At 34.6% G+C, this 26368-nt stretch overlaps 6 protein-coding genes across 11 annotated transcripts; 2 read left to right on the top strand and 4 right to left on the bottom strand.

Moving 5' to 3' along the window:
- Window positions 1–154: 154 nt before the first annotated feature.
- On the bottom strand, window positions 155–6486 carry Sh3px1 (sorting nexin 33-like protein SH3PX1). The gene is made up of 5 exons (XM_072895000.1): window positions 5786–6486; window positions 5406–5595; window positions 4718–5175; window positions 3936–4631; window positions 155–3850 (listed from the first exon to the last, which is right to left on the bottom strand). The coding sequence occupies exons 1-5, from the start codon at window positions 5798–5800 to the stop codon at window positions 3599–3601; spliced, it is 1611 nt and encodes a 536-aa protein (XP_072751101.1). The 5' UTR covers window positions 5801–6486; the 3' UTR covers window positions 155–3598.
- Window positions 6487–6675: 189 nt separating this feature from the next.
- On the top strand, window positions 6676–7655 carry LOC140666814 (mitochondrial import inner membrane translocase subunit Tim29). The gene is made up of 3 exons (XM_072894365.1): window positions 6676–6892; window positions 6968–7069; window positions 7153–7655. The coding sequence occupies exons 1-3, from the start codon at window positions 6712–6714 to the stop codon at window positions 7563–7565; spliced, it is 696 nt and encodes a 231-aa protein (XP_072750466.1). The 5' UTR covers window positions 6676–6711; the 3' UTR covers window positions 7566–7655.
- Window positions 7656–7938: 283 nt separating this feature from the next.
- On the bottom strand, window positions 7939–11338 carry Agbe (1,4-alpha-glucan-branching enzyme). The gene is made up of 10 exons (XM_072894364.1): window positions 11059–11338; window positions 10759–10928; window positions 10424–10665; window positions 10129–10338; window positions 9721–10028; window positions 9418–9618; window positions 8976–9328; window positions 8660–8844; window positions 8234–8525; window positions 7939–8156 (listed from the first exon to the last, which is right to left on the bottom strand). The coding sequence occupies exons 1-10, from the start codon at window positions 11169–11171 to the stop codon at window positions 8149–8151; spliced, it is 2082 nt and encodes a 693-aa protein (XP_072750465.1). The 5' UTR covers window positions 11172–11338; the 3' UTR covers window positions 7939–8148.
- Window positions 11339–12058: 720 nt separating this feature from the next.
- Window positions 12059–16064, bottom strand: Schlank (ceramide synthase schlank). Its single transcript, XM_072894899.1, has 9 exons — window positions 15911–16064; window positions 15390–15544; window positions 14882–15071; window positions 14492–14609; window positions 14161–14273; window positions 13749–14079; window positions 13557–13675; window positions 13328–13472; window positions 12059–13201 (listed from the first exon to the last, which is right to left on the bottom strand). The coding sequence occupies exons 3-9, from the start codon at window positions 15058–15060 to the stop codon at window positions 13079–13081; spliced, it is 1128 nt and encodes a 375-aa protein (XP_072751000.1). The 5' UTR covers window positions 15061–15071; window positions 15390–15544; window positions 15911–16064; the 3' UTR covers window positions 12059–13078.
- Window positions 16065–17931: 1867 nt separating this feature from the next.
- On the bottom strand, window positions 17932–21333 carry LOC140667163 (beta-1,4-glucuronyltransferase 1). Its single transcript, XM_072894901.1, has 4 exons — window positions 21217–21333; window positions 20093–20444; window positions 19476–19698; window positions 17932–18582 (listed from the first exon to the last, which is right to left on the bottom strand). Exons 2-4 carry the CDS (start codon window positions 20431–20433, stop codon window positions 18190–18192), a joined length of 957 nt encoding a protein of 318 aa, XP_072751002.1. The 5' UTR covers window positions 20434–20444; window positions 21217–21333; the 3' UTR covers window positions 17932–18189.
- Window positions 21287–25944, top strand: LOC140667160 (uncharacterized). Of its 6 annotated transcripts, XM_072894895.1 has the most exons (9): window positions 21287–21423; window positions 21989–22134; window positions 22226–22523; window positions 22694–23127; window positions 23191–23558; window positions 24082–24321; window positions 24421–24753; window positions 24915–25148; window positions 25474–25944. In XM_072894895.1, the coding sequence occupies exons 5-9, from the start codon at window positions 23219–23221 to the stop codon at window positions 25728–25730; spliced, it is 1404 nt and encodes a 467-aa protein (XP_072750996.1). In that variant the 5' UTR covers window positions 21287–21423; window positions 21989–22134; window positions 22226–22523; window positions 22694–23127; window positions 23191–23218; the 3' UTR covers window positions 25731–25944. The 6 variants fall into 6 exon arrangements, with proteins under 6 accessions (XP_072750996.1, XP_072750998.1, XP_072750993.1 ...); XM_072894897.1 differs by having other exon boundaries at window positions 22694–23558; window positions 24091–24321; XM_072894892.1 differs by having other exon boundaries at window positions 22210–22523; window positions 22694–23558.
- The last annotated feature ends 424 nt before the right edge of the window (window positions 25945–26368 follow it).

The raw sequence follows: 26368 nt of genomic DNA, 5'->3' as shown, positions 1-26368 counted from the left end.
CTAAAAAAAAAAAGGACATTTTTAACACGGAGCTTTAGCTTGTATATTCAGAATACCGTGCCACACACATATGAACAAAAAAAAAAAAAAAAAACATATCGGCAGGAATACTGTAAATGTGATGTAAAGATAAGCTGATCCTAAATAGATGAGAACAAATTGTTAGTGCAGTCTTAGCTAAAGAAAAGAAAAAAAAAAATGTAAAGGCCAATCTGACTGCTGTGTGCATAGAGCGAAAACGAGAAAGGGAACGATTGAAATATTGTGATGATAGCACGTGCGGTGTCAAAAGTCTTCTCTTCACTCGCGGCAAAGACTTTTGACATGACATCTCTGTGCGTATATCGTTCGTGTTATATTACTACTGAAACAATTTTCGAATTTTATCTAGAAAGCGAGCATTCTTGTCTAACGTTAACGCGATTGCATACATCGAGAGAGTACTAATATCTTCCTATCCTGTATTTTTCTCATTGTAATAAGGCTTTTCGCAGATTGTTACGCTAGAAAAAAAAAAACGCAAATGTACCGAGTTCAATAATCGCCTCCCGTCGGAACAATTTTTGCTTCCTCCCCTCCCCGTCTTGTATTATCGCAAACCAAAGTTATAAAGTATAGAAGAAAACAAAGAAAAACTCTCTATACCGTAATGAATATAATAATAAATAATCGAAATAATTCGCGCGTCGATTTTGCTTTCGCGGATTCGATGTCGCGCGTTGAAGAATGTTATCGGAATAAAAGATAAAATAGAGTTTAAAATGTGCCAATGTGTTTGCGATGTCCTTTCGGTGATGTTGGATCACGCAGAGCTTATTACCTCTTTGTTATTACGCTCGATTTGACGATGTTAACGGCATATCAATACTGTCCTATCAGGCTCGGCGAGCTTTCGAAGCTTAACTACGTAACATAGCATACATTCTTTACATACATATATTGCGGCCTATGTCTGAAAGGAAACGTGTAAAATGGAATGCGAGAGAGAGAGAAAGAGAGAGAGAGGAAAAATCCTATTTTGATGAATATTGTTCAATGTGTATTATTTAAAAATATTTTATTCTCTATAACTAGGCTTTTTTTTTTTTTTTTTTTTTTTTTTTTTTTTAAAAGAATGATTGGCCTTACGTAGGATTGACGTATGCATATTTTGAGATAGACATAAGAGAGTATTACAGCGAATTAAACGCGGCGCATTAAACGTACGATTTGTTCTATATTTGTGTGTGACTTATTTAGTTGTTGATTATGCGTGATCATGTGATTGCACAAGAATGGGCGCTATTTTTTGTACGCGAGTTGCTTATGTAATATTAGAAGAAAAAAAAGTGTTATCGCATATATACATACAATATACACGTAAAGTACTTTAGAAAGACTGTCTCTGCGCGCGCTATCTCCACCATTGAATGAACTTGGGACAATAGTTTGTCATTTTTGTTGTTTTTGTACGATTTTAATCTTTCACGCGTCTTATATACTCGGCAAGCACAATGATTTTTCTCCCATGACGATTGAAATCTTTGTGAATTTCTTTTGATCTGATATATTTGTATATACAAATAATATACACCGCGGTTAAAAAAAGAAAGATCACATAGTAGAAGCGTAATAAGTTCGTGATACACCAAGAGATATTTTGTTAATAAAATTGAATTGAATTGAAGAGAAGGCGTGGCAATGATAGGAAACGGTATGAATATTGTTTATATGGTAGTTGATTGAGAATGTGATAAAATTAATAAATGATATTTAAAATTCTTGACTCAATAGCCGTTTATTAGAATTTCCTTTCCAAAAAAGAAAAAAAACCGACCAGTTCTTTGGTTCGTTCAATATAATTTCAGTTTATCTTTCGCTTACCTTTCGTCGAAATGTATTCTCTTAATAATGTTAATGATTTTTCGAAACTAACTCTATATCATATTAGAATGCCAAGTTCTTTTTGTTAAAAACCAAAGTAAGAGAAAAGACAAGTACTATCTATTTCTTTTACTTTTGGATAGAAAAAGATGTAGATATTCCAATACAGTACAGAATTCAGTGTTCGAGACACATATTGTATGTAAATTACATTGCAGGTGGATTCTGAGCGCTGTGATTGTAAATTTAAAACAACAAAACGAATCGACTCGACAAATTATTTGCATATAATAATATTCTGTTATTATTAAACGCACTGTTTCTGTCTTTATCAGTTCATGTTAATATTAAACAGTAATTTCTGCATAAAAACCTAGCTATAGGTATATCGATTTATATACATATGTGCCTATATGTTTAATATGTATATGTATATATACATAAGCTCTTTGTACAACTTATTTAAATGCGATAACAAGAATGTAGCGTATGTTGCATTTTGTTATTTTTCACTATCACGTTACGCATGCTTCTTATGCTAAAAATGTATAGATTCGTGTGTTACAATTATACAAATAATAATGAATTTTATTAGACCTACGCGTACAATGACTATCTTTTTAACACTTCGTAGAAAGATATCACGCGCGGATAATTTATCTTTTTCTCCTTTCATGATATAATACACCAAAAGATGTATATAATCCTCACTGCAATAGAATAAATAATTTTCATATTCTGCCGAGGAAAATAATTCACATCAAATTTTTTGGTAAATACTTATAAAACTTAGAAAGCAAAGTTTCAAATTCTATATTTAGCTGCTCGTTAAATAAATCTGATCTTTTCATATTACGATTCAAGTATTTAATATAACTTATATAATTATATATATATATATATATGTTTTCGATTTTGATTATTTTGTTTGAAAATGATAACATGTGCGTTAATATTATATTATAGAATAGAAATCTCGATAAAATATAAAATTCATTAACTGTTCCAGGCAAGAGCAGTGGACATAATTATCAATTTTTGATATTATACAACACACACACACACACACACACATACACACACAGATATGAATGCTTCTAGTTACAAAATATTATTACACCTATAACAATTCACATTGCAATACACAATGCTCCGCGATCAATATATATAATAAAATCGGATATAGATTATCGTGTAAAATTCAAGTTTATATATACATGATAATATCGCTGTGATAAGAGAAATTTATGAAAAAGAAATATTTTATGAAAATTTTGAGATTACATTTCGAGACGTAGTAAACGGAACGATGCAATTAATATCAAGGCAAAATATATTACTAATATAATTTTAGTAATATAATTATATTAGTAATGTAATATATTACTAATATAATTATCGTAATATATATCAATAATATTACATAATTATATATCAATTCGAATTATTTATCAACATTAAGATGATCACTTGATCGCTTTACAAATACTTGACAGCTATGTATAGCATTTTTCGATTCTTATCTAGTTCAGCTATTCGATTGCTGTGATGTAATTAATATATATCTAATGTATGTACATATCTCACTGTGAAACTATGTGCATTTGGTATATTTATCGTCGTAATCGTACACGGAATAATTGTTTATTAGTGATGAGTTTATTGATGATGTTAGCTGACTTTAAAGCGATCGAATTTTATATTACTTAGGCAGACTGCGACAATCATTCGAGTATCATTCATCAAACGTATTTAACGCCTCTTGTAGTTTGTCGACTATCTTTTTATAGAAAGTGATTTGTTCCCTGAGATGTGTCTTTACAGCTTTACTTATATGTACCTCTCGTTCCGTTTGAAAATGCGTTTCTTCAGCGATCAATGCGCGAGCTATCACGTCAGTTCGATGAGAAAATTCGCGTAATTGTTGCGGTTCCATCTTGTGTTCGCTGACCAATCGATCGCAATCTTTTCGCTTTTGCACGGCGCTCTGTAAAAGAATGAGACAGTGATAATTAATCTGTTCAAATCAGATTGTCTAATTAATTATACTATGACATCGCGAAATGACATACCTTATGAATGCTGATGACGTCCGGAAAATTGCTAATAATACCGCGATAGATATGAAACTTATCAGCCAACGGCTCCCAATCGAACTTGGGCTGCTCTTCGAATAGCTTGCCGATATCGTTGTAAGCGTCGCCGGTAGCCTTCAATGCCCGCGTTAGCATTCCGCGACCATTATCATCGGCTTCTAGAGCGTGGCCGAGCGATGTGAAAGATTGACCAATCTTCTGGAATTCTCTTTTGTACAGTACTTGATGTTTCCTCGCTTGATCGACTGCCATAGCCATAAAGTTCTTCACCATCGGATCTAGTCCATTGATAAATTTACCGAAAGTATCTGTCTGAATCTCCATCTTTATGATATCCAGTGGCGTATCCGGACACTGAATGGCATTAAAGTAATTCACACCTAGCAGTTCGTCCTTTTCCGCCTGTCGTTTCCCCGCCTTCCATCGCTTTTCGTCCGTACATGTTATAAAGTGTTCCCAAACACGACTACGTGACAGGACAGGATGTCGACATACGTAATCAACAAACTCTTGCAGCTGCGTACGTCGATGCTCGATAAACGCATTTTCGTAGCGCCCGGATATCTGCTTGTCAGGTAGAGGCGGGATCGGAATGAAGCAATACTTTTCCTCTAAACGTTCGTGTAGCCAATCAAAGTGCTTGTATCTTCTTGAGACTTGTATATTGTTGAACTACAATTTAAATAAATATTAGTATTATAGAAAGTTTTATAATCTTAAACAAAATACAAAAAAGAAGACGCAACAATTTCTTTTACCGTAGGAGTTAGCTGGTAGACGATGAAACTCTTGAGACCCTTCAGCTTGGATTCCTTCTTAGGCGATGTGACGACGCAACTGTATGATTCTCCGGTCGATACCCACGTACATCGGACAGCTTCGTCCTCTTCTATAAAAATCTTTTCACTCTCAGGCACAGTTACTATTCTAGTGCCCATCAGAAAACTATCTTCCCCAGACTTGATTAATGTAGAAAACTTGTTATTTTTCTTTGGTACATTGGGTATAGGCCTATCTGGTATCACAGAATGTATAGTATGCATTGATATTTGATCGCCATATTCGCTGGTACTATTCTGCTGTGGCAGTTGTATAATTTGTGGCTGCTGCTGTTGCGTAGGTGGAACATAAGCCTGCGTTTGTCCAACTTCAGAATCGTCATCCCAGTCATCATCCCAATAATCCCCAGAACTTTGCTGGGATGATGTCATAGCATCTGTGTACATAGTCCACACAATAATCCATATTTAAATTTCAGTAACAACACTATTAAATATATATATATATATATGTTTTAAAAGTAACTCATCTATCGCACTCTCTCAATCTCTCTTTAGAGAGAATAAACATGACACAAAATTAAACCATGTTAACATATGGTTAACAAAAATATATTATAACACATAATAAAAATATTTAATTTTTATTAATATACATATTACATACTGGAAGAAACTGCAGCTTGTTCGACCACTTGAACGTATGCCGCTGGAAACAAGCCTGATTGCCCGCTCTGATTAAATCCCTCGCACCAACCATCTCCCACATTGTCTCGTATGACAGTGAGAAGCTCACCAGCAGTAATGGACAATTCTGCCGTTCCTGACTCGCCCGTGAAATCATACAGCGCTGTTACCTGAAAGGTAAAAAGAAAGAAAATAGAATATAAAATGAAATACAATATAAAAGAGATTTTCGCTCGAAAGACAATGAAGGGAATAGAAGAATGATTGTTCTAGAATTACTCCACTTGCTAATAGAATGAGTCATAACGAACGAGTTGATCGAACTCGCGACTTTCACGCACCGGATGCGGATTTACATACCTGGTGACCCTCCATCGTGTACGATTTACGATTCTCAGCGTGTCGCGCGGACTTCGATCCTTCTGCTGAGAAAAATTCAAAAGCCGCCAAATTGCGCCCCGTCACATTCCTACTCTCGTTTCGCAGCCGTCATTTGCTATCTGACATTTACACGTACATGCTTTACTGCACCTCGAGGAGGCTGTTAACTGCTTGTTGCTTGTGTACTTCCAATGTCAGCGACAAATTGAAGCGGACTGTACACCGAGAGCTCGTTCCTCTTAATTGCTCCTTCTAGACTTTATGTAAATTGTTTCCTTCCCTATGTAAATATTTACAGATTCGTTTGCCGTGTCAGCTGCTCGTTTCGCCTTTTTACAGAGCTCGAATGTATGTACATACATACGTCTATCTCGTTTCAAACAGATGTTTTATTTCAAGTACAGAAGGTGTAATAAGGTGCAGCTAAAAGATGCAGATCTCGACGGAACGTTGTTTTTTTTTTTTCCTCCGCTATCATAAACTCGTCCTTTCCGTTGACCGGACATGCAGAACTGATCGCGCGCGATAAACAAATCGCAGCTGAGCAAACATGATGACGATTGCACGATTGACGATGACGGTGTCGCTGATCGGTAATTTTCACCCCGAGATCGAAAACCGGCAGATCTATGAATCCGCCTCCTCGGCCGCCACGCCAACACGCAACTTTTTAAAACTTTTGATCGATACTGTACGCGCGGCCACACGGCCACGGATAATGAAACGTACAAAATGTGCCGCGTAAGAAATAAACCCTAGAAATTCCCTAGCAGACGGCCAATCCTCTCATTGGGTCAATGCGATATCGCCTTAAAACTAGAGATAGATGCATATCGCATGCTTTTTCAAATTGAACACGTTAGGTTAGGTTAGGTTAGGTTAGGTTACATAACCTGTTATGTTTCATGTTGTATTTGAAAGCTGTACGAAAAATATTTGACATGAATCCTCAACAAATAATTCAACTTCCTCATCGACTTAGGACAGCTTTTAAATTGTGCACGTCGAGATTTAATGAAATTGGCAACAAAATTAGAAACTATGAAATGCCCGAAAGAATTAAAGGCACTTTTCTCGAACGCTGGGGTAAATAATAAGAGTAGCGAATGAAATTTCATATTGTGTTTGCGTAATGCAAGTTTTTTTTTTTTAATTTTACAGCGAAATACTGGCACGGTTTATATATAGATTACAAGGACGTTGCGATTGATGTAGCCAAAGATTGCAGAGAACGTCCTGTACGTGCCGCAATCTATACTACATGTATGTATCATTTTGTGTATTTCTTGTAATTGACATAACTTAAAGATGTGATATTTGTGGTTAAAAATAATTATATATTCTAGTTTTAGGAAGCTGTTTCTACTCTAGTCAACACAATCCAGATGAAACTATGTTCAGGGAACAATTGATACAAAATAGTGCAAAATTAATACAAGTGGGAGAACCTATACGTAATCCTATTTCTGTGCAGCATATAAAATGGATGGAGCAATGTTATAATGAAGGACTTATCAGGAGATTAAACTTGGGTATCCTGTCTCTGATCTGGTTGGATAATTATGACAAAGATTGTTCGTTGTACAAGGCGGTCTGCCCTTACCTAAAACCACGATATGTAATCTTTCATGAAAGGATAGTGGATGTAGGCTTTCTAGATAAATGGTGGTTATTAGAAAGAAAAATGAAAGATTATGATATAAATGAAGCTGAATTTGTACAAACTGCAAATAATGTAGATACTATTTCAGCAACATGATATATATACAAATTTTAGGAAATTTTGTCTTATTTATGTACAAAGAAAATATAACTTGCACAAATTTTTGCACAAAAATCAAATATTTATATATATATATATATATATAAATTAATAGTTAAAATACAAACATTCTACTTGAAAATCTCAATTGAAAGAACAGATATATAATTTCATTTTACAAATATCTAAATGCAATTTTTTCTTAAGGTTGAATAAATTCTTTTATTTTCTACAAAATATATTCTCTATAAAATATATTAATTTTATATAATATTATAGATTATTAATACAGTCCATAAAATTTGTAAAATATTCTGACATATAAAGTTTATTGAAAATATGTTAATTTAAAAGTGATAATTCTTAAAAAAAAAAATCTAAATGTGTCAGCCTCTATTTTAAAAATAAAATATATAAAATATTTTTTAATAAACATTGATTATATTAGCATTTTTTTAAGATTTATCACCTCTCCTTATATTTTATCATAAGTTCCAACTTTATGTGTCAAGAGTTTTCATATAGTTTATATAATCATATTTTATAAAAAAATAATATCTCTATCTCTTTGTCCAACGGTTTATGAATCTAAAAAATTAATTTTTTATCAATATTTATTACATACAGTATTAATACTTATTACGAAATATATTGATATGCATTACCAGTTTGTGCATAAACGATAGCCGTACGGCATGGAATGTAAATCATCATCTTGTGTTGATAAACAGAAAACGGTTCCGGTTGTGTAAAATGTTGCACGTTTGTATCTACACGACGTTGTCCTCCAAATTGTTCATCGTCGCTGCATAAAACGATTTTGTACGTTCCTGGATTTTTTATACCGACTGGGTAATCAGCGAACGATTTCGAGGGATGAAAATTGAAGACAAACACTACGTCTGCTCGGTCAAATACAATCACTTTGTCATCTTCATGCTTCCAGCTCACATAGCCCTATAAAATTAATATTCTTGATTCTTACAAGATACTCTTTATTCTTTCAATTTCTTTTAATCTCTCAGTACTCAGTTTATGCAAATAATGTAACGTAATGTAATATAGTTAATGTACTGTACAAAATTACTTACAGGATGAGCATGCAGCCATCCGTATTTCTCTTCTAGCGTATTGACCGCGCGATCCCAATTATTCATATATTTATATTTGAGTAAGTTATCGTCCACTAAATTCCACTGACGCCTGGCATAATGGTAACTATCTGAATTTCCAATTCTTGGAAAGTCTAGCCATTCAGGATGACCAAACTCGTTGCCTATAAAACACACATTTTTATTGAGTATCTCTATGTTTTTGTATTTTTTCTCGATGCACGAATTAAATGTGTATTTTGAGAATATAATCGCATACGCGCATAAGATTATATAATTAAATTGTTATCCTTACCTATAAAGTTTAGATAAGCTTCGCCACCCAAACCGTGCGTAATCAGCGTGATTAGATTGTGGAGAGCAATGCCGCGAAAGATAATGTCGCTGGGGTCGCTAACTATGCTCATGTGTGTATACATCTCCTTATCCATAAGCCAGAACGCAATCGTTTTATCACCCACGAGGGCCTGATCGTGCGACTCACAATAAGCGACCGCCTTCTCCATCCATCTTCGATTGGATAATGTCCAACAAATTTCGCTCATGTTCCAATCTTCATCTTTGGTTTCTTTTAATAGTTTGATCCATTTATCAGGAATTGCCATGGCCAAGCGGTAGTCGAATCCCATTCCACCTTCGGTGACTGGCCTTGAATATATTTTATCAGTTGATAAAAATATTATTACGTTCATATTTTTATTTGCTTCAATTTATGTAAACTGATATATATTTCATACCTACAAACGCCTGGCATTCCACTAACATCTTCAGCTATCGTGACAAGCTCGGGATATATTTCGTGTAACATATGGTTAGCCAGCATCAAGTAGACTATACCCTCTACATCAACATTCAGGTTGTAATATTCATCATAATGACCGCTGAAACCTTGTCCTAAACCTCTTGAATGATACAGCATCGATGTAACGCCGTCAAATCTATCAAATGTGCAAACATTTTAATAAAAATAAAAAAAAAATGATGGCACAGAAGTGTCGTGAATTTTTACATTTATAAATGTTTTCATGATAAATAAATACCTGAATCCATCAAAACCATATTCTTCGATGTACCAACGTAAATTAGACAGTAAAAATCGAAGTACTTCATATTCCCCATAATTGAATAACCTGCTATCCCATAACGAATGTTCGCCACGAAAACCAGAATGGAAGAAACATGCGTCTGTACCATCAAACATATTCAATCCATCCAAAGTATTCTTCGAAGCATGCGAATGTACCACATCTAGCAAAACATAGAGACCATGTTGATGTGCCACATCTACCAATTCTTTCAATTCTTCTGGAGTTCCATAACGAGATGAAGCAGCATAGAAGGAAGTTACCTAAATTAATTTTAACAAGAAATATTATAAAACTGACACTTGCAAATATTTTTATATAATTATTTGGAAATTTATGTTGCATAATACAAATATAAGCAACCTGATATCCAAAACTAGCATAATAAGCATGTTCCATTACTGCCATTAATTGTATCGCGTTGTATTTTTGCTTTTCGATTCTTGGTATCACATTTTTGGCAAATTCCAAATAAGTGCCGACCCGCCCCTCTTGTGTAGCAATTCCAACATGACATTCATAAATTCTCAAGCTTTCTGGCTTCTTTGGTTTAGGATGTTTAAATTTGTATACCTGAAAAAAAAAATAAATAAATGTAAATCTGGTTTTACATCAAATGTATATATCATATTTATAAATTGTGATAATATCTACATACATTTTCTGGATGCCATATACGTTGTTTATAAGTAGTTCCTTCTGATTTATTTGGCGGCTGAGTTACATAATTCGCCCAAGGACTGAGTCTTTCAAGCAACTCGTTATTATGATTCTTTATAATAATTTTTACTTCAGACAGATGCTTCAAAGGACAAGTGCCATCTGCATTTGAAGGTAAATGCAGTTCCCATTTTCCATATTCTAATTTTTTATATGGCATAGAAGTCTTATTCCAATTAGCTAAAAATTTATAAAAGAGGGTTAATTTATTAAATCAAGATTTTTTACATAATATTAAATATATAATTGTATGCAAATATGTTTTTCTCTTACTGAAATCTCCAGTTAGAAATACTTCCTGTGCACCAGGTGCCCATTCTTTTGCAACGACACTATTGTCATCTTGAATATGAATACCAAAATGTTTGTATGCAGTTGTGAATTGCTTCAAGTCTTCATCTCCTGTCTCTATTTTTTCAACATAATCTTTAAATATGGCATACCTAAAAAAAAAAAAAAAAAGAAATTAACATTACACTAAAAACAATTGAGAAGTCTCGAGCTATCACGAGTTATTACAAGAATAAAAATTATATAAATTATGTTTACATAAATTGTTCTAAAAACAAATACCTCCGGCGAATATCATTCTCATATGGCTTTAAATAGGGATCTCTTTCCAGAAGGACGTTTATCTCCGGAACCTCGACTTGCGAGGGATCCATACTAGACCATTTTCCTCCCATATTTCTATCGGGCAACGTCCAGGTACCGGTTAACGAAATCAACAGTGTAATTTATCTAAAGGAACCGGCTAAAATTCGAATGACACACCAAGGTGATCCCTTCCATGCCTGTGATCCCCTCTCTGTCTCGTATGACGTGCAATGCGTTCGCATCTTGATACAGGAAAAGACAGAATGGATCATGGATCCAGACATGAAGCGTACACGTGTATATGTGTACGAGTGTGATAAGTGTAATGCCACCTAACTTGATCCCGGATTCTTGTTTATTCCCGCGCTTTCAAGGTCGGTGGTCGGCGCGCAAAAGCGAATAGTACAAGGAACACACGTGGACGCGATGTTACAATATCATGATTGGTTATCAAATAGAAAAGTTTTCGAAACTAAACAATTCTCTATCCAATAGCCAATTGCGTAACATTGCGTCTATCTTATTTTCTGAGAAGCTCTTTCTCTCTCTTTATTAAAGAGTAGAAATATAAAAAACTGATTAACGTATAAATATAAAACAAGATATGAGATTTTTTACTATATTGAAAAAAGTTTACAGATTTTAAAAAACTAATCATAAAAAGAAGAAATAATCAGAGAGATATTGTGAAATAATAATGACAGTGCTTTAAAACTGAACTGACTGCACTAGGGGCGCGTTCGGGGGGATACTATTAGCGCTAACAGTGTCGTTGTCTTTGTTACTCATTAAAAGTTGAACAAAGATAAAACGACACTGTTGGCGCTAATAGCGTCTCCCTGAACGCACCCTAGGTCAACTGTAAAAAGGAGCTTTCTTCTTGCAATGGCGGATATTTCAAATGTAATTTCACAATTTTAATATTTGATGCGATTTTTTTTAGACTGTAACGGGAATGTAAAGTAAAATTCGAAAATCCAAGAATCGGCAAGGAAATTTTATTAGAGATACAAGAGGACGACGTTGCAATTGTATTATGTAAGAATAATTAATCCCAATGACTTGTACAAAGGCTCACATTATAAGTACAACGTACAATTTACGTAATATTACGTTGATAAATGCAAAAATTGCAACAACCTAAAGCGATAGATAAATACCGCAAAATACATTTAGCAATATACTTAAATTATCGCATTTTTTATAGATTATGTACTAGCACACAAACATATTTGGTTGACCTTTATATAACGAGAGAAAGAGAAGTCCTTTTAAGATAGAGTATATGTTAATGAAAATGTGTGAGAATGTGTGTGTGTGTGTAATTATAATTAGTAGAAATTTATTGAATATATTCTTACTTAATTGATTATTCTGACTGATGCTCACAAAGTATATGAAAATAAATAAATACATTTTTCAAAATAGTAACGCAGTATTAGACTTGGAGAAAGTAGGTGGAGTTCAGACACTGAACATTATCTTTCAGCTTTGGTCCATTCTTATCTTAACTAAGCATTAATTCGTTTAAAGAATGTATTAAGGTATAATGTATTATATATATATATATATATATATATATATATATATATATATATATATATATATATACCTTTAATTCTTAAATAAAGTAAACATATACATTTGCGATATGAATAATGGGGATTGCATTCCTTGTTATTTCTCTTTTTCGTTGTCCTTTGTATGTAATATTGTTCTTAACGCAAATGTATGACACAATTGTAAGTAGATTTATAAATCATTGAAGTTTTAAGGAAAATATTATCCAAAAAGAAAAAAAGAAAAAGAAATTAATTTTATACGAGATTAGACACGTTAATGTTAATGCCTTCGATTACGAGATTAAAATTGTATTGAAGAATTTTATTATACTTGTAAAAGAGAGATTAGCACCTGACTAAAACGTCCGGATGAGTTTTCTGCCTTGGAAATGGTTCAAAAAATAATACTAGTATATCGTCTAGCATGCTGTTTGTTAGTGGGCTTTTGCTCTTGAATTGGTTTTGTTAATATAATTTGCTGTGTTGTTTACGGGAGTATTATTGACCGAAGTATCAGATACGTCATCGCTGCTATTACTGCGAATATCACCTTCCATCTGTAATATTTTTTCCAAAGAAAAAGAAGAAAAGATTAGCATATAAATCTGCATTTATTCATTGATATAGAAAAAATGTTTCAACGAACGTGCACGCGACAATTTGTATAAGTCAACACCACGTACCTGACCAGCATTGAAAGCGTTATATGCAATTTTAAGGATTAAATAAGTCCAAATCAAGTGGAGAAACAGTAGTAAAATTAATAAAGAATTAAAGATATAATATGCAGGGAACATCGGCACTATCTTAGGCGCCTCTATAGATGTGCTGTAACATATAATAAGTTTGGATCAATCTGTGTTCATGAAATGTATATTTAATTGAATTAAACAAAGATATACTAATACATACCTATATATTATCCAAAATGGATATACACCTATACGTGTCACAACCCACAGAACTGTAAATACGACAAATGTACAATCACATAGCTTTTGATAATTCGCATACTTGCCCATTTTGGCCGCCTGAAAGAATCAAAAAATAATTTATATGAATTAAAATATACGAAATATCGCCACGAGCAATTTAAACTCTTACCTCCAAGAGTATATCTGCACAGTCGTGTACTAACAAAACCAAAGAACCAATCCTCGTTAAGTTTCCGACCCATGAGAAACACATGAGTGAAATTGTCGCTATGTGGTGAATGAACATTTGCCAGAAATCTTTTCTCTTCACATCGAAGAATTGAGAGAAGCTTAATGCCCAATAAAATGCCATTGATATCATATAATACCACCATACATCATTGGTAACAGGATGATAAGGATAATTATAATAACAATGCTTTATGTCCCAAAGCCATGGTTTGTCCCATAGAATAATAAGGCCGTAAAAGAACGAATATATATAATAGAAACATCTCCAACTAAAAGAAAAGATTATGTATATTATTTCTTTGCTTGTTAAGCAATTTTTGCAAGTTGTACAGTTAATTAAGATAACTGACCTGCTTTCACAAAACTTTGTGAGAGTAGATGGTTTATCTTGAGAACGACGTAATCGTAGCCATCTCTCCACTTGCCTTTCAGACCAATCTAGTTGTTTAGCCAATCCTGAAATCTTAAAATACAATTGTGTGTTACATGATTGTGCGTCACTTAACATGCAAATAATATACATACAAAACCATCGACTAATGCTTCAATTTGTATTTTAATGCTTTAATATAATGATGTTTTAATATTATTTATGAAAATAATTTATTGTATATCAATAAAAAATTTGAGTTTTCTGTTGCGTATCTAGAATTTTTTGTACAACAAATTAGCATAACTTACCTGCTTATATTTAGTTTTCTTATTAAGGTACGCTTTTTCTAATATTTCATTGGGTACTGCTCGTTTGCTTCTGGTATTTTTTATACCAATTGACCTTCCAAAGGGAGCAAACCAATACCTGTATAAAAGATATGAATTATGAAGTTTTTTTTTCAGATTTTTGAAAAAAAGCTAATCTAGTTAATATTGATTAGATTAGCTTTTTTCAAAATTCTATACATTTTTTAACATATATTAAATATTTTTCTAATTTATAATACCAATTTAAACATTATGCATTCATTTGATATATATTCCTAACTTTTTAGAAGTCAATATTAATATTTTTAAAATAAAAATATAAAGACAAAATAAAAAAAAAAAAAAAAAAACTTTTGCATAGGACTTTACCTTTCAAGAGTATATCTTATCCCTAGTAGAACAAATGCCATAGGCAAAGGAAATATTAAATGCTGATAATTGGCATATTTATTGTCTGCATTCGGACTGATATCATCCCATGTTATATTAGGAGGCAACCAGACGTCCGGCGACCAGAAGGTCGCCGAAATATTTTTCAAGATATTCATTTCTCTATAGTCTGTAAAGTACAAATGTATCAGCATATAATTTATGATAACATAAAGGAGCAATATATTGTAATCGTTTGCAATTTTAGTTACGAGTGTCAACTGCAACATTTAATTACATCAGTTGATTTATATTCAAGTAATACAAAAAAGAAATAGTTATAGAAGAAAGAAAATTAATGTCAAAATTATATTTCATCTTTCACCACTATACATTTACCGGAAGAATATGTTTGAAACGCGGGATTCTACTACTCACGTGCGAATAAATACACCGCGAGGAAAGGTTAATCGGCAAGATATTTTAGGTACAACAAACAGATACTTACTCGGAGCGGCTGCTTCCTCATGTATCTGACAAAATGAAACGTGCCACTGGACGGACAAAAAAAAGGTGTGAAGAGAGATCGTGTATGCTTGTAGCTTGTACCACACAGACTGTGTCGTTTCTGCTGGCTCCTACTGTAGCACACTTCTGGTCGCGCTATCAAAATGACACTTTGATAAATCTTGTCGTAATAAGGGAAAAAAAAAAGAGAGAGAGAGAGAGAGAGAGAGAGAGAGAGAGAGAGAGAGAGATAGTCGCGAGAAGACTAGTCGAAATGGATATCTACGACCGAAGCCGGTCAAGCTTCATAAGACACTGGTCAAAGTCTCGTTATCATTACTCCATCGTAACCCACTGGAACTTATTGCCACTACCACCAGAAGCGGGAGGAGCGGTTGTCATACGATCGAGATAACGAGCCCATTTGGCCGCGTGACTATGCTGTTTCACCGCTTTGATACTGGTCGCACCAATACTGTCAACCTCGGCCCTCGGCGCGCCGTTATAGAACGCGAGATATACCTCTAATTAATTAATGATTACCGCACGAGACTTGCCCGCCCGTGCGTGCGTGCGTGCGTGCGTGCGTGCGTACCAGCGGCCAGCGGCTAGCGTTTCGACGTTCCGGCGAGAGGCGCGCCCGGCAAGGACGAGCACGTCCGATCGCATCCGATCTACGCAGCTGCAGTGGGAAGTCCCTCCATCCTTCTCTCGCTCGCTGATTCTCGTATTCTCCCTCTCCCTCCTCCCTCGTCGTTCGCTCTGTATTTTTTTTTCTACTGACGTTTCCATGGAATCGGCAACGGGTGGATCTTTCCCCTTCCCTCTTCGACCTTATTTGGTGATTCAGAGCTATAGCTATTATTTATACTTTTACATTAGCAACTTTATTATTTACGATGACTTTACTTTTATTATATAAATAAATGTGTTATACATATATCGTATGCTACGTGTCGTGCGTAGTTTTTATCACGTCAGGAATTAGAAAAAATTTTGTGGTTACCGGTGAGTCATCAAACGGCCGCGAGAATATGAGCTTGTTACATTTATATCGAATGACATTGATTCGATTTCCAGCAATTGATATCCGTATTGTATTATCAGTGACGTATATTGAGAGTTTGATGATAATTTTCACGCGAGATTATATTGCATTTTTGCAATTGAAATGAGAATACCTATGGCTTTTTTTATGCTCCGAAATGCTAATCGCTTTGAAACATAGCTCGTTAAAAGTGTGTTCGTTGAAATGGTTTCTCGTGGTGTAGCGACCAATAGTAACTCACCTTGATGCAGCTATTTTAAAATCCTAGCCTGCATAAAGGCCGTGACACTGGCCTTTTTTAGGTTTGTTTTTTTATTTCTGTACTTCTGAACTAGTGCAATAAGTTAGACTAGGACAAATATACTTTTTCTCCTTCTAACTTACTGCACTAGTTCAGAAGTGCAGGAATAAAAGACAAACCTTTTATTTGCGAATGTTGCGGCATTGACGTTACGTGCGTCAATGGGTTTTGCGGCTTAGCATTTAATTTACATGAAAATGCGTCGATATGTATTATTATTATTCAATGAAAAATATCTATACATCAAATGTCAAGTATATATTCTATGTTTAATCGGAAGGGATGATCGATGTATGCGAAAGGTATATATTTTTTTACCTTCAAAATGCTTCTTAAAATTTACTTGCTTGCGTATAAAAATTCTTTATTTCCGATAGTGATATATTCGAAAAAAACGATTGATAATATATTCTTCTATAAGTCTAATTAAAATTCGCGACGTCACCGAAAAATATTTTTCTATCGTTCGTATACATAGATATATATATATATACATATATCTCAGGCACCACGTCGAAGCGATCTCTTTCTATTTTTTCCTTATTTTTTTCTTAAGGAGGAAGAATTAATCTTTAAAAATCTTATTGATGCGCGCATTTACGATTAACCGGATATTGTTTGATTAGACGTTTTGTCACGCGTTGATAGATCCTGGCGTTTCGCCTCTCGTGCGGCCGGAAGTACTCTTGCGTAGCCGTATTGATCTTGTGCGTTTTCCGCTTGATTCCTGGAGTATGCACTAAAAAGGCACCATCGAGCACAACTAGTCGATAATTCAGAAGACACATCTCGAACATCTATGTAGAATAAGACAGAATTCTGATGATATAAAAGCAACAAAGGTATATATGAATTAATTTATATAATCCCTAAATATATTATATATAAATTTTAAAAATTTACATATACATATAATAAATAATAATATAATTTATATATTTAATTATAAATAAATTTTATATATAAATATATTTTTTTCCAGAGATATATATAATTATATATTTTTTAAATATTTTATTATATAATTTTTAATATTTTAAATATATATATATTATATATATTTTTTTTTCTAGATATATATAAATTATTCTTCATTTAATTTGGGAGAAAGTCTATATTTAAATAAAATACCTGAGCCATTTTGTCCTGTTTCCCTTCCCAGGACATCTCTTCCGTGTAGAGCGGATCCTCGCGGGTGCCGATGAAAACCGGTTCCCACCTGTGATGCGGATATTCCCTTTTGGTAACAATCAGCGGTCGAACCCTGCCCGGATCCGGCCTGATCAACCACCTGGTCAGTCCGGGAAATCGCTGGCAGTGTGGACAGAGGAATCTGCGAAGAGATCATCTTATTGCTGTCGTCGTCGACATATTATATTTGAACGTACATTAGTCTTTAGGTGTATCTGTATTTTAGTCTAGGACATTCCCGAGATAAATCTACATACAAATTTACCTATGAAAATACACCGCTAGACCGGCTCGGCAGGCGGCGAGGAGCTCGCGTTTCGTCGCCGGTGGCGGTTCGTTGGACTCTACCTCGAAGACGGGCACGACGAAGATTACGCCAACTTTGGGCGGCCTTCGACGTACCATGTCTATGAAACCGGAAGCCAGCCGTGCGCTCGGCAGTAGCTCGATGTCCGAGACCAGCACGCGGGAGGTGTTTGTCACTGTTCTCGCCACGTTCCGGGCGACGTTGATGGGATAGGTCATGCTTCTCTTTTGCCTCTCGGTCTCGGCCTGTCGCCATTGAAGATCGGATGCGGCGCAATCGCCTTGAGCACGACTGACCACACTCAGAGCGGGCGGTCGACCAGCCGGAAACACCAGGTGGACGGAAACCTGCGATCGTTAAATCCTTAGATCAAAATGCGAATTCTGCATTGTAGCAAATATGAAACCAAGAGGATAATAAGGAGAAAGCATAGGTAGATAATGCCGTGTCTCCTAAGAGGGACAGATGAAAAAATATTGCATCAATAATCAATCGAATATATATATCACTTTTCATTAAAATTAATTTTATTAAAATATTGTTATGGTATCTAATATAATAGATAACAGCTCGTAATAATATTATGAATTTTTACTCGAAAGAGATTAGTAGATCTTAAATTTTAAATTATTTCCAAAATATATATATATATATATATTATTTATTTATTCGGTATTATTATCAGTTCAGCAGAGTTTGTCTACAGCTTCTACTTACGAATTGCACATAATTAAATAATCTTAATCCTTAGATTCTTAAGTGAGGCCGTAGACAATTGGCATTCCATATGGATTAAAACGGTTATGCTAATTGTAGGTGTGCGTGTTGCTATAACGGAATTCGCGTCAATCATGCTTTTGTAACAGACGTATCGAATCCGTTTCAACTGATGTATGCCATATGAACGATCTCGTGTGTCTAAAGAATTAGATATTTTAATCGTAAAAAAAAACTAAACTATAGTCTGTTTATGCGATATCTATAAAAAAACGAAAATTATGTTTAAATAAGCAAACTGATGAAATAATTTTCATAAAAACTAACAAAAAATATATCTATAAAAAATTACTTGTATGTACGCGATAAAATGTAAAGTATCTTTTTTTATTATAGGTTGTTCTAGAAGCGTTCATCTTGTATTTATAGATTCCTAGGAATATCGACGAAAATATGAAAACTTTGAGAGTCGATAAGTGTTGCATGACACACGAAAATCGTGACATTTGAAATTGAGGGAGACCTTGTACATGGCAGGCTCGCACCGACAGGCCCGATCAAGCTGAGCGACAGCAAGGCCGGCGTCGAGGCCTGGCGCGAACACCGCCAGGCTGAGCGGTCCCTCCCATCGTCTGGCCAGTTCCACGATCCCGTAAACCTGATCGGCGGTGGCATGTGTGGACAGCGTGACCTGGGGCAATCCGTCTGTCGCTTCGGTAGCGCCGCGTAACACGAACGGTAGGACCCTGCACGGAGAAAAAGAATCTTGCCATCGCAACAAAATCGTCACCCGTTTATTTTCGTTTATATTCGACGTGAAAGAGACTCAACATACAATTTACTTTCATAATGAATTATTCGATGTTTTATTTACGTGAGAAAAATATTGCCGAATATTAAATTCATTCGTACAACGACGAGCAGAGTAATCTATCTTTTTCACAATATTTAACAAAAATAAATATTTTAATTAAAATTTTTTTTTTGTTAATATGATACTTAATTGATGAAATTTGTTATGCGACAGCATTAATTCTCTGTGCAAGTAAACCTTTTTTTCTCCGTACTCTGCTTTCGATATTATTATATATTTTTTATTAAAATAAAATTTTATTAACAATCTTTTGTATGGTCTTGTACCTGTAAGGGCTCTTCTCGCCGATCTCGGGGCTCCAAGTGAGCCTGGACGGTGGATAAGAAAGGACATCCGGCAGACCGTGGTACCACTTGCAGGCACTTCCGTTGCGGGGTCGCCGACCCGCCATGTACATGCCTGCCGCATAAGCGGGCGGTCCTGGCGGACCAGAGTCTTGCTGCGAATGCGTATGGCCATTGCTCGGTATCGAGATGCTATCGTCGTCATGAAAAACAATTGTTGTTGTTGGCAATCGAAAGTCGCGGCCGAATAATAAACGACCAGCCACCAGAAGGGATAACACGAATGCCGGCCATACTAGTAGCCTACGAGCAAGGCTGCGCATCGCTTTCTTATCTGAGGATACACATAAATATAATTAGTTTAATTTAGTTTTTTATCTAAGGTCTTTTACAAAATTAAGAGATACGATAGCATGTCTCATGTCAAGAGGGTCTAGGAAGTTATCCTGGGAGGGAGACGTTACAACGTATTCCCTAGCCAACTATTAGACTTTTTCGCGAACATTATTTGAGAATATATAATTATCTTTTTTTTTAAATAAAACTATTTTCACAAAAGAAAATTAAAAATTATGTCAAAGAAATACTTCGATTTTTGATAAATAAAACTATTTTCACAAAAGAAAATTAAAAATTATGTCAAAGAAATACTTCGATTTTTGATAAATATATGACGATAATATTTTTTATCTAAAATAATATAATATTATTTAAAAAAATGATATTTATACCTATTTTGTAAATATATTTAATGTTCACGTTTTTTATGCAATTTATGTCGAACTTTATCTTCGATATATGTTAGAATTATAAATTTAATACAATTGTGGCAATCTATATTTTTATCATATTTATTTTTCATATAGCATTATTTTATACGGATGAATATTTTATACAGATAAATTAACGCTCTTATTTTTTAACATGCTTTTTTATGCGATAGCTTAAGTTAAAACGTAATTATTCTATATTATCTATATTGTTTAATCTTCAGTTGCTGTTATATTTTTAGCAATGTGGAGCGATTTTAAGAAGCGATATGTTTGACACATGCAAGTAAAGCTATAATTGACAAATCAATAATGAAGGGTCCTAAACTCACGCACCTCAGAAATTCCTCGATCTCGTCGTCGATCGAGAACAGTAGAACAATGTTCCATATTATAAGCGCAAACAGCGGATTCTCCGAGGAACATCCGCAGTGTCGAACTGCCACTGGGTGACGTTTACCGAGGGGCGAGACCGCGAAATATCGTGGATCGATGTCGCGCAAACGCTGTTGGATGCGCAGCCGAGCAAAACCGCGATTGCAGGTAGAGGAAAAGAACAAATAAGATCGCTAATGACATGTAGATTTTAAATTATATCTATAATTATTTTTATTAATAATCTAAAATATATCTTTCATTTTAATTTCTAAATTTTAACTTATCGTTAGTGTTAATTTTCTTTTGTATTTATTATATATTTTTTTAGTTTTCAATGTCTTATATTTCATTTGTGTATATTGTCGAATATTGAAAGTTTGTATCTATAAGCTATGAGCTATGATACGGAATCTAATCGGAATAATAAAGCACTGCACACGCGAGGACAATGTACGCGAGAAAACAAGGTCATATGATCGATAATTCAATAATAAGCGCGTATCGAAGATACATGTTACTTTGCGCAGAGAGAACGGAGAATATTATTTACATATTTTACATATTTTTAAACGATGAAAATTACATACGAGGAGAAAGAACTGTGAAACAAATACAATGTAAAATATATAGCAAATAAAGATACGAATAATAATTATATAAGTAAAATATAACAATTAAAATTACAAATTATTATTACATTATTAATATTAACGATTGTTGTGTATTACAGAAATTGTACTTGGCGCAAATTGGCGTATTGCGTGATGCATTACAACAATTATACAACCACGTGCCCATGATTGCAGTACGCTATAGTCGAATAGTAGATGCACTATCATCCCGGATTTATCTATGAATATGTATGTCGAATCGAAGGTGAGACACGTGTGCAATTAGTTCTAGACAAAATACTATGGATCATTTAAGAGTCGTCTACATTGATTCCAAAAGCGTATTCTAATTTCAGCGATTCGCATACACAGAAAAGTATTGTATACCTATAGCACTCCCTTCCGGTTGTGCAGCAGTGCAATGCGCCGAATGCACGAAATTTTCACGAGATTTCAGTAGTTCCATGATTCTTCGAGGTGTCGAATCGCCGATGTTATAATCTTGCTCATCTCTTTTCCTGTTTTTTTTTGTTTTCTTCATTATGAATTTGACGATAAGATTCGAAATATTTCGAAGTAATTCGAGTAAACTTGATCATGACAAATATATTTATCAAAATATCTATTTAAGAATATTTATAGTTGGTAAATTAGGTAAGTGAAAGATACGGCACATGCTGATTATCAAGTTAAAAATCATAAATTAGTTATTATGCTATAATTCACATGTGTATTCAACAGCGTAGAGACAGTTTATTATTAATAAAGTATATAAGCATTGTTTCCATGCAGAGTTCATCGATTCAACTCTTTTATGTTCTTAGATGAATAAGCAACAAAAAAAGTCCTACAACAGATAGGTAAAGCGCGATCGTGCGACAAATCAAAATTATTAGAATCGAAAAGTCCAACTGTCAATGAACTAATATGTAACGATTAATATTTGCCACAAGTTGGGATTGAATATCGAAAATAAATAATGCGAATTAAACGTTGCTGGCGTATGTCCAACAACAAAAATAAAATCACTGTGCAACAAATGTATATGTCGACAGAAATTTTGCATGAGATCATGTTTCCAAGACGTTAAAATTCTAAAGAATTCCCAGGGGAATGTACAGTCCCTTGGGAATACCAGCGAAGCGCATCTGGGGAACGCTTTGTGGGATGAGCCGATTCAACAAGTGCTCGGGGACGTCGTTACCTAGTTGAGACGAATCTCCTGGGGAGGATTCTGAGGAACGCTGAAACGAGGAAGGTACGACGCGTGAAATATCGACGATTACGTGATCGATTGCGGAAGAATATGATCGGATTGTAGAGCACGGTCATAATCTTGACCTTAACCGATGCATGTGCCACTTTTTCCGCAACCACCGGCCGTTGAGAGCGTCGCGACGCCTGTCAGTGACGTGCCGGACATCGCGACGTTACCACACACCCCGGAATCCGTCGTGGCCGTATCGCGCAAACGACATGCCGTGGACCCGCGGTCCTCTCTCATCTTCAGCATCGGAAACCGGCACCGTCGCCTCTGCAGAAACTTGATTCATCCACAAATCAAGGACACATCTCTCTTCAAGGATGCTGCTGTACATCGTAATATCACCGAATTTCGCATGAGGATGACGGAGCATCATGCACAGGATGATGAGAGAGACGACGACGATGATGTCGTCTGTGGCGTCGGTACGTGTTTTTAAAACTTTTTTATTTTTATATATATAAATAAAACAATAAAACAATGATATTTATAAGTTTTGAATAATGCAAAAGATTAAAGATAAAATGCAAGAATTTGTAAAATATATTCTTAAATGCTCAATAATTAATATTCTCGCGCACGTGTAAAAAAGCATTGAAAAAAATCTGTCACGTAATAGTAGTTTCATATAGGGGGAATGGTATATAACATTGAAAGGGGACGTGTATACGGTACCAAGTTTCAAACAATCGATCACTGTGTGTTTTCCTAATGCAACTTTCATCGAGAACCTAAAGACAAATTGACTTGACTTTTTGGTGTAATCATTCTTCGATGTATGTCAATGAATTTTAAATTTAAAAAAAGGACATTATTAATACTGTATTATTGTTATTAATAATGTATATAATGAAAAGTCTCACATACATATATATGTGTATGTTATAAATTTTATCTTTTTTACCAAATATATATATATATATATATATAAATTATAAATAAAAATAGATATTACAGATACACTGACTACGATATCTACGGATATCTCGCCTCATTTGAAGAATGGTATAATACCGACGAAATGGACAAAGTCCGTGGCTATTCAGACCATAGAAGGATTACCGCTACGATTGAGAGTATTGCCGTCTCTTAGAGACATCGAAGAGGATAATGGAAATTCCTCCTCCGATTCTTCGAGACTCTGGAAATATCTAAGATTTCTAGGACGATTAGCGTTCTCGCAATTTGGTACTGCCAGCTGATTCAGTTTCATAATTTTAAACATATTATTTTAAATATTTTATATATTACCTTTTTATTAAATTAATTTAAAATAATTCGTCGTAGGCCTTTTATGGCTGCTCGTTATGTGGACAGTGGCAGGCGCGGCGGCGTTTTGTGCCGCGGAAGGGCCACGAGAACGCGAGCAGGTCGTGTCACTAAAGAGCATGCAGAAAGATCTGGCGGTCGGTCTGGCGACCGAGTTGCGACAATTGCGTACAGAACGAGATCAGGACGTGGAGCCGTTGTGGAGCGACAAAGTTCGTCAGTACGTGGCCAAACACGAGGAACTACTCTTGGTCGCCGTTAGTTCCGGTTACGGCGAGGGTGGCAATAGCGGACAATTGTGGACATTTCCCGGTTGCGTGCTGTTCGCGATATCGCTAATCACTACTTTAGGCATGTTAATAATATATTGAGATTAATTCTTGAAATAATTAGCTTGAAGAATTGATACTATATAAATATAACAGTATATGTTAATTTTTTTTTATATTTAAAAAATTTTATCTCGTAACTTCTCATATCTTACTGTTGTTGTATTTTTTTAAATTTTATAGGTTTTGGAGCGCCCGTTCCGCGAACTACTATCGGTCGTACGGTAGGAGTAATTTTTGCTGCTATTGGCATTCCCGCGCATTTTCTTCTCATACTAAATTTCGGCGTGATGGTGGCACTTCGTCTGCAAAGATATGCATTTGCCAGACGAGGCGTACGACTCGACAACATGGAATCGAACTGTTCTACAATGCCCAAGCCAAGATGGGTCAAAGTCCTACCGTTTGTCTGTTCAAGTAAATACTTATTTCGACTCGCACAATTATTGTCATCTAAATTTGTATAGAAATTACAGAATATGGCTTTTATAAGTTGAAATAGCTTACAACAACACATTTGTATTTTTTCATATTAGTATGCTTATTATAGGATATTCAAGATCTTTCACAGAAACTTTAATTGACTGCAATGAGGATTTCATAATGATAATTTAAAAATTGTAATATTTTTATTATATGAAGCTTTTGTGCTATAAAAAATAGATTTAAAAAAACAATTACTCAGGCAATATATTAAGGTAAATATAATAATTAAAATGAAATATCTTGGTTTCTATTGTAGTTGCTTATTACATTCTGGGAATACTATGCTTTGGTATAGCGCGATCAAGACCGATTGCAGCGAGTATGCTGTTTCCGTTGGATTTCACCGCGGCGGGCGGTCTTTCCACCATTGCTGGTCATGTACGGATTTTGTATGGCCTGTATCTAGAAGGTGCTGTCACTATTGCGGCGATAGTGGTAGCCGTGTTACGAGTATCAGCGACGCAAAGTCTCACAAACATCGGACTGAAATACGGTTTATTGATCGAAGCTTAAATTCTCATTGAGTTTATTCAACATATTTTCCAGGCCTCTTGTCTAAGTAGACAATTATTGAATAGTCGAAGTTTTGTATTTGTCATATATTTTAATAATGCATTAGATAATAGACTATCAAATTATCAGTAGTTAAACTCACTCCGCGAAAAAGGTATATAATAGAACGATGAATCTTTTATTTCACAAGTTAAAACGCTTCATCATCAACGAATATATCGATCCATTGTCAAATACAAATCTTTTGTACAATTTCTATGCATGTAGATAACAATTCCTAGATTAGAAAAAAAAGAGTAAAATATGAAGGAATACATGCAGTTCGAAGTATAATGTTGTATATGTGTGTGTGTGTGTGTGTATGTGCGCGCGCGAGCATTTCTTATTTTAAAAATATACATCGTCACACGAAAGATCAAAATAGATAGATTTGTATTCTTATATTTCCATGTACACTTTATTTAAATAAGATGTAACAAATAAAGACAAAAACTTGTATGCTACGATACAACTGTACAACTAAGATATCTAAACGATCAGGCTGGCTTCACTTAGTCACGCTGGTAACGATTATCCAGATCCTCATGCTTGTTCTGTTTAACTTGATCAAAAGTGTACACGATTGCAGTATATCCCCT

Source organism: Anoplolepis gracilipes, chromosome 6 (genome assembly GCF_047496725.1).
Source record: "Anoplolepis gracilipes chromosome 6, ASM4749672v1, whole genome shotgun sequence".
In the NCBI taxonomy this organism is placed as follows: domain Eukaryota; kingdom Metazoa; phylum Arthropoda; class Insecta; order Hymenoptera; family Formicidae; genus Anoplolepis; species Anoplolepis gracilipes.
Note: the sequence above shows the minus strand (reverse complement) of the source record. Positions and strands in the feature narration are given on the sequence as shown.